The sequence below is a fragment of the Polypterus senegalus genome, chromosome 2 (genome assembly GCF_016835505.1).
Source record: "Polypterus senegalus isolate Bchr_013 chromosome 2, ASM1683550v1, whole genome shotgun sequence".
NCBI classification, from domain to species: domain Eukaryota; kingdom Metazoa; phylum Chordata; class Cladistia; order Polypteriformes; family Polypteridae; genus Polypterus; species Polypterus senegalus.
Window position 1 is genome coordinate 159,657,001 of NC_053155.1, and position 7,845 is coordinate 159,664,845.

The 7,845-nt window shown below is 43.5% G+C and overlaps 1 protein-coding gene across 1 annotated transcript; it reads right to left on the reverse strand.

Annotated features, from left to right (window-relative positions):
- Nucleotides 1-255: 255 nt before the first annotated feature.
- Nucleotides 256-7,528, reverse strand: LOC120524427 (tigger transposable element-derived protein 4-like). Its single transcript, XM_039746280.1, has 2 exons — nucleotides 6,479-7,528; nucleotides 256-297 (listed from the first exon to the last, which is right to left on the reverse strand). Exons 1-2 carry the CDS (start codon nucleotides 7,526-7,528, stop codon nucleotides 256-258), a joined length of 1,092 nt encoding a protein of 363 aa, XP_039602214.1.
- Between the last annotated feature and the right edge of the window lie 317 nt (nucleotides 7,529-7,845).

Below are 7,845 nucleotides of genomic sequence, written 5' to 3' on the forward strand. Positions count from 1 at the left end.
AATTGAAACAGATGGATCGCAGTCAGCCAAAAGCGGCACCACGGACCTCCACAAAGAACTCCAAATCCCAGGCTCCCTTGCGGAACCCGTCAGAGCATGTGCCAGGAGCAGGCGTGCTCGTTTGCTCCCGGCCAACAGGTAAGGAGAATAAGGAAGTGAACCTGCCTCCGGCCGAATTAACTGATATTATTGATGTACGGTAACTCTGAATATTAATGAAGCCCATGCGGAGTATTTTGCAGACACTGGAGGTGATCAAGAAGATCGTTGGTGAACTGGGAAAGACAGCTGAAGCACCTATATAGAAGGTAAACAAGTACAGCGGAACCTCTAGATACGATCAACTCTGTATATGAGAAATTCAAGATAAGAGGAAAGTATGAGTGAAAAATTCGGATCTAAATACGAGCATTGGCTCGCGTAACGAGCAACGAGCCAGGCTGTGGTTATGCGTGACGCGTTTCCCAATCCGCCTTGACTCGGTGATTCACCCAAGGTGACGCTGCCAGCCCGTCAGCTCACTCAGTGTTCCTTGTTCTCCCGCAGCGTGAGGATCTATGCGTTTGTGCGCTTGTGATTTCATTGTTTCGCTGTAGCAGTTCGCCGTATAAGCTTATCCAAAAATATTGCGGACATTTAGACGGAGAATAGGAGACGATTGCCTTCAAGAGGAGTACTAGGGTGTTGTACCGTGTTAGCCATTATGAATGCAGTGAAAAGCCAAGCAAAATGACACCTTTTATTGGCTAACTAAAAAGATTACAATATGCAAGCTTTGATTACATCTTGCCTGAAGAAGGGGCCTGAGTTGCCTCGAAAGCTTGCATATTGTAATCTTTTTAGTTAGCCAATAAAAGGTGTCATTTTGCTTGGCTTTTCACTACCCTCAAGAGGAGAGAGAGAGCAAGAGAGATAAGGAGAGAGAGAGGGGGGCGCGCGAGTGAGTGAGCAAGAGAGATAAGAGGAGAGAGAGAGGGGGCGAGCAAGAGAGATAAGGAGAGAGAGAGGGCGCGCGAGCGAGCAAGAGAGATAAGGAGAGGGAGACGCACGAGAGAGAAGAACCATCAGCTCAGTTATGATCACATGACGCTCAGCAGACAAAGTGTATCCACACTTATTTATCAGTGTTATTGGTTAGGAAAATTGATTTTTATGTTGATATTTTTGGGGGTGCGGAACGGATTAACTGGATTTAATTATTTTCAATGGGGAAGTTTTGTTCTAGATACAAGAAATTCGCTATACAAGCTCAGTGCTGGAACGAATTAAACTCGTATCTAGAGGTTTCACTGTACTTGCATCAGATCAGTCGGGAGCCTCCGGTATTAAAAAATGCATTGGTACAGGTAAGCGAGACCCGTACCGTATATAATAGAGGGACGCAGAGTGAACTGGGCCCACGATTGATCAGTAGCGGGTGCCAATCCTCTGTGAGATCTACAAGAAAGACACAAACAATGACCGAGTGGGCAGGGGAAGACCCGATCATACCGGAGCAGTTGGATAGTGCTGTCTTCAGGAGCGATGCAGATCTAAAGATGCCGCCACTGGTTGTTGTTAAATCAAAAGGGGTTCAAACAGTAAAAGGGCTCTCTTCAATTAATAGAGAGACCCAAACTATAGGCAAGCCCCAGATTAAACGGGAGATCACTAAAATAAAACAGGGGTTTCCTGACAAAATAGAAAAGAGATGGGAAAGCTCAAGGGCAGCCGATGAATCCTCCTCAGCAGAGAAAGGGGTGGAGCCCGAAGTACTGAGGTGTTTCTAGTCACACAAAAGGATACAACCAGAGAGACAGAGGCTGTGCTACGAATTTTCAATTCAATTTTCAATGTCACCGGGGCCCACCTTTGAATCCTCTTGGAGAAAGATGTCCCTCGCGGGGCTGGACGCTCCAACCCATGGGTTTTCGCTGGGGGGGGAGTACTGTGGTCTGTGGCCAGCTTGTCATCCCAGCCAACACCCCCAGGCCGCCAGGTGGAGCTTTCCCTGCAGCATGGAATCATGGACGATGGAGTTTTCCTCTACAGCCCTGCTGGATACCACAGGGGCCATCAGAGGATGCTGCAGGGAGGCCCAGAGAGTCATTTGTGCCCTATAACCCGGACGTGTGTCATAGGCAAAGCGACAGCAAAAGTGACGTACTTCCGGGGTGAAGAAAAGGACTTTTTATCTGTCCCGGAAGTGATAAGGAATCATGGACTGAAGGATGGGAAACACTTCCAGGTCAGGAACTATAAAAGGACTCTGGGAAATCCCAGACAGGTGAGCTGAGCTGGGTGGAAGGGTGGCAACACATCTGGAAGTGGAGGATTATTGTTTATTAGTGATTATTGGTTTATATGAGAATTGTGGAGAGGAGCATGCTTTGTGCACATTATTATTATAATAAATCCAAACTTCTGACTTTTACCTGGTGATCCTAGGGTTCAAGGAGAAGACAACGCCCTAATCTGTCACAACCCCATTAGATGCAGTTATCACCAATATACTAACAACCCAATTGTGCTTCACTCACTCAGAATATGTAACCAATGTAGAAAACATTTTAAGATAAAGAAGCTTTTAACTGTGGCACCTCTGCATGAGAACCACCTTTTTCCACAGTTTTTAATGTCTGGAAAACATTTGGGATCAAATCACTTAGAGATCTGTACATAGACAACGTCTTTGCATCTTTCATTACCTTCAAATCAGAAACTTTGTTAAACAGAATCTGCCCAATTTTCCTCACCTTCCACCAACCTCTATGCCAGAAAAATATTGATCAGTCTTGAGGACTCAGACAGCATTTCTGTAATATATAAAACATTTTTTACAGTCCCTCCCTTTCAAAGATCCAAGGGGACAATGGGAAAAGGATCTCTCCCTCAATATTTCAGAAATTGAGTGGAAAGTAGCAATGCAGAGAATCCACTCGAGCTCCATAATTATTCAGCTTAAAATTAAATATTGAGCACATCTGTCGTGCTTAAAATTGTCCAAAATGTTTCCAGGGCAAGATCAAACCTGTGAACGTTGCAATCAAGTTCCAGCCTCACTGGGCACATGTTTTGAGCATGCACCAAATTAACATCATTCTGGACCAAAATCTTTAACACTAGAATTAACAGAGCCTACGAAAAAACTCGTAGATCCATCCCACCTCACCTCTCAGCATCTATTGTTTTGTAAATGTGCAGATAAGCAGCAAACAGCAAGCAGCCTGCTATCACATCCCCCACCAGCGCACAGCCTTCTCAGCTCAAGTCTGTTTACCTGCGTGTCAGTTGCTTGGAGTTGTATAGAGTGAGAAGTCAAACAGATCACACCTTTTAGAAATATCATTATTTGGAACACATGCATTTCATGTGTGTTCCGTGTCTACAACAATCTATATACAGTGAACACATCATTAAAACAAAAACGTTTTTCATGTTTTAGTAATAGTTGACAAAATGTAGACATGAAGTTTATAATGTGTGAATCCTGAAGTCCAAATATCAAAGAAACACTTTCACAAAATGTACAAATATAACAGAACAAATGCGCTTTTATTCAAAAAAAGAACCCGTGTTAGGGTGCGACATTGACACACATTTACTACGACTGCTTCGGTGGTGCAACGGTATCAGCTGTTCACTTCATGGGTTCAATCCCTGATGAGTCCATTTTGAGAAATGAGCTGCTTTTATTCTTACTATTTTAGAATAAAAGCATACATTTGATTTCAGTCTGTAACAGCTGGTGTAAATGTATAATACTTGTAAAGGTTAGCTTTGTTTTTGTTTTTTTTATTCAGTTTCATTCTCTCAGTCACGTTCATGATCCTACCCTAGCCCCCCCTCCCTCCCCCATCTGCCACTGCTTTTTTCACATAAAGACTATATAGAGCTGATGTCCTGTCTCTTGGCATGTCAGAGGGCTAGGACTGTGATGTGTGGTCTAGCCTCACATGAGGTAGCAAAATGGAGGAGACTTGGAGAATGAAAAAGAAAGCAGGTTACTATTTATGTAATCTTTCTACTCCACAATTGTAATTGCTGGCAAAATGGATGTGATATCATTTTTAATATTTTATTTTTTGCCAGTGATCCTAGCCCTCTAAAAAAAACTTCCAGAAGGTTAGAAATGACAAATTTCAGACATAAGTATATGGGGTACCACTTTCTGCTATTCTAGATTACTAGATTATTTCTGGATTACTTCCAGATTACTTTATGATTTAGGATTCTTTACCCAGATTCTAGCTCTCTACTGACCTCTACCAGATGGTGAAAAATGAAAAAGCTTCTTAAACTTCTATATTGAGAATATTTCTTCTTCTTTCGGCCACTCTCGTTATGGGTTGCCACAGCGGATCATCTTCTTCCATATCTTTCTGTCCTCTGCATCTTGTTCTGTTACAGCCATCACCTACATGTCCTCTCTAACCACATCCATAAACCTTCACTTAGGCCTTCCTCTTTTTCTCTTCCCTGGCAGACTTATCCTTAGCATCCTTCTCCCAATATACTCAGCCTCTCTGACTTTGTCTCCCAACCGTCCAACCTGAGCTGACCCTCTAATGTACTAATTTCTCTCATTTCTAATCCTGTCCATCCTTGTGACACCCAATACAAATTAGCATCTTTAACTCTGCCACCTTCAGCTCTGTCTCCTGCTTTCTGGTCAGTGTCACTGTCTCCAACCAATTTAACGTAGCTGGTCTCACTACCGTCCTGCAGACATTATCTTTCAGTCTGGCTGATATCCATCTCTTCTCTACCCATTCCATCCTGCCGCCTGCACTATCTTTTTCACCTCTCTTCTACAATCCCCATTACTCTATACTGTTGATCCCAAGTATTTAAACTTATCGACCTTTGCCAACTGTACTCCTTACATCCTTACCATTCCACTGACTTTCCTCTCAATAACACATGTATTCTGTCTTGTTCCTACTGACCTTCATTCCTCTCCTCTCTAGAGCATCTCTCCAGGGTTTCCTCAACCTGCTCCCTACTATCACTACAGATCACAATGTCATCAGCAAACATCATAGTCAATAGGGGCTCCTGTCTAATCTTGTCTGTCAACCTGTCCATCACCATTGCAAATAAGAAAGGGCTCAGAGCCGATCCCTGATGTAATCCCACCTCCACCTTGAATGCATCCATCATTCCTACCGCAGACATCACCACAGTCACACTTCCCTCATACATATCCTGTACAACTCTTGCATAGTTCTCTGCCACTCTCACTTCTTCATACAATACCACAACTCCTCTCGAGGCACACTGTCATATGCTTTTTCCAGGTCCACAAAGACACAATGCAGCTCCTTCTGACCTTCTCTATACTTCTGCATCAACACCCTCAGAGCAAACATCGCATCTGTGGTGCTCTTTCTTGGCATGAAACCATACTGCTGCCCACTAATCATCACCTTACTTCTTAACCTAGCTTCTACTAATTTTTCCCATATCTTCATGCTATGGCTCTTCAATTTTATCCCCCTGTAGTTACTACAGTCCTGCACATTCTTAAATATCGGCACCAGTACACTTCTTCTGCACTCTTCAGGCTTCCTCTCACTTTCCAAGATTCCATTAAATAATCCGGTTAAAAACTCCACTGCCATCTCGCCTAAACACCTCCATGCTTCCACAGGTATGTTATGTCATCTGGACTAACAGCTTTTCCATTCTTCATCCTCTTCATAGCTGTCCTTACTTCCTCCTTGCTAATCCGTTGCACTTCCTGATCTCCACATCATCCAAACTCTTTTCTCTCTCGTTCTCCCAATTCATAAGCCTCTCACAGTACTCTTTTTATCTGCTCAACACACTCTACTCTCAGTTGTGAGTACATTTCCATCTTTATCCGTTATTACCCTAACCTGCTGCACATCTTTCCCAGCTCGGTCCCTCTGTCTAGCCAATTGGTACAGGTTCTTTTCTCCCTCCTTAGTGTCCAGCCTCTCATACAACTCATCATATGCTTTTTCTTTAGCCTTCATCGCCTCTCTCTTCACCTTGCGCCTTATCTCCTTGAACTCTTGTCTACTTTCTGCATCTCTCTGACTATCCTACTTCTTCTTTGCCATTCTCTTCCTCTGTATACTCTCCTGTACGTCCCCATTCCACAACCAGGTTTCCTTTTCCTCCTTCCTCTGTCCAGATGTCACACCAAGCTTCTTGCTGTCACCTTTACTACATCTGCTGTAGTTACCCAAATGTCTGGTAATTCTTCACTACCACCCAGTGCCTGTCTCACTTTCTCCCTAAACTCAACCTTGCAGTCTTCCTTTTTCAACTTCCACCATTTGATCCTTGACTCTGCCCTCACTCTCTTCCTCTTCTTGATCTCCAACGTCATCCTACAGACCACCATCCTATGCTGCTTAACTACACTTTCCCCTGCCAGTACTTTGCAGTCTTCAATCTCCTTCAGATTGACTCTTCTGTATAAGATGTAATCTACCTGTGTGCATCTTCCTCCACTCTTGTACGTCACCATATGTTCCCAAGCTCTCCGGGCCATTCGCATTGCTTCTAGCAGGTCAGTTCCTAGTAGGCGTTCATCTTCGATATCCCGCAGCAATTTTCTCACAACAAGTTTGCGGTATCGCAACTTGAAATTGTTAATGATGCCCTGGTCCAGAGGTTGAAGCTTAGATGTCGTGTTCGGCGGCAAAAACTTGATTGTCACACCTTTCATGACAGTGATATGGTTATGTGCTGTGCAATTGTTGATGAAAAGAATGATTTTTCTTTTCTTCCGGACCATCGCTGCATCCACTTTTCTCTGCCACTTGGAGAAAAGCTGTGATGTCATCCAAGCTTTCTTATTGGCCTCGTAATGCACAGGTAGCGATTTCACATTTTTGAAGCATCTGGGTTTCAAAGATTTCCCAATAAACAATGCGGGTAATTTTTCTAACCCACTCATGTTTGCGCCCAAAAGAAGAGTCACGCGCTCCTTACTTTTCTTTCCGCCGTGGTAAGGTTCACCTTTGAAAGTCATTGTTTTGTCCGGAGTGCATTTAAAAAATAAACCAGTTTCGTCAGCATTGAAGACGTCATCAGGACTGTAATCTTTAACAATTTCTGGCAGTTTCTGTATCCAATGACTGCAATCTTCTTCTTGCACTTGCGCACTTTTGCCACATAGCCTATTAAACACAATTCCGTGTCTTTTCTTGAATTTGTCCAGCCATCCATTGCTAGCTTTAAATTCTGAATGGCCCAACTCTTTGGCAAATTCTTCTGCTTTTGCTTGCAAAAGCTTCCCGTCAATAGGAACGTTCCTATCCCTTGCTTGCACAAACCACTTCAAAACGCATTGTTCAATGACGGTATACTCACATTCCCTCATTCTCTTCTGATAGCCACATGACTTCTTCTCACTATACAGTTTCAAAATCTTTTCTTTTTCTTTCAGAAAAGTGGAGAGCGTACTTGCGGGAATGCTGAATTGCTTTGCAATTTCCACTTTCTTCTTGTCGCCCTTTTCGACGGCTCTGATGACTTTTTCCGCGATTGACAACGTTTTACCAGTTGCCATTTTCGGGGCACGAACCGTACGGGGGACTATGGAGAAGCACACAGACGCGAACACTATTCAAGGCTCCTCCCGCCAAAATGGGACGCAGATTATTCCAGCCACTCACTTTAGTTTTCGGACACATTTGGTCTCAAAATAGACGTCCTACCCTCACAGAGTCGCTTAATCTCTTGTGGAACGCATTAAGGTAAGACTTTGCATCCCTTTTCTTGGTTTTCCAGACCACATGTTCTGAAATGTAGCCTCAGAATAATAATCCAAAGGCCATAGAAAATTCGACTAACAGAGGTTGGGAGCCGAAAAGTTTTCAAGTTGAG

What these genes read in the sequence shown, in the direction of transcription:
- LOC120524427 (XM_039746280.1), bottom strand. Translation starts at nt 7,528, where the DNA reads ATGGCAACTGGTAAAACGTTGTCAATCGCGGAAAAAGTCATCAGAGCC. An exon ending in GGAGAGCTTGGGAACATATG is followed by an intron (nt 298 to 6,478) that starts GTGACGTACAAG and finishes CCTTCTATATAG; the next exon opens with GTGCTTCAGCTGTCTTTCCC.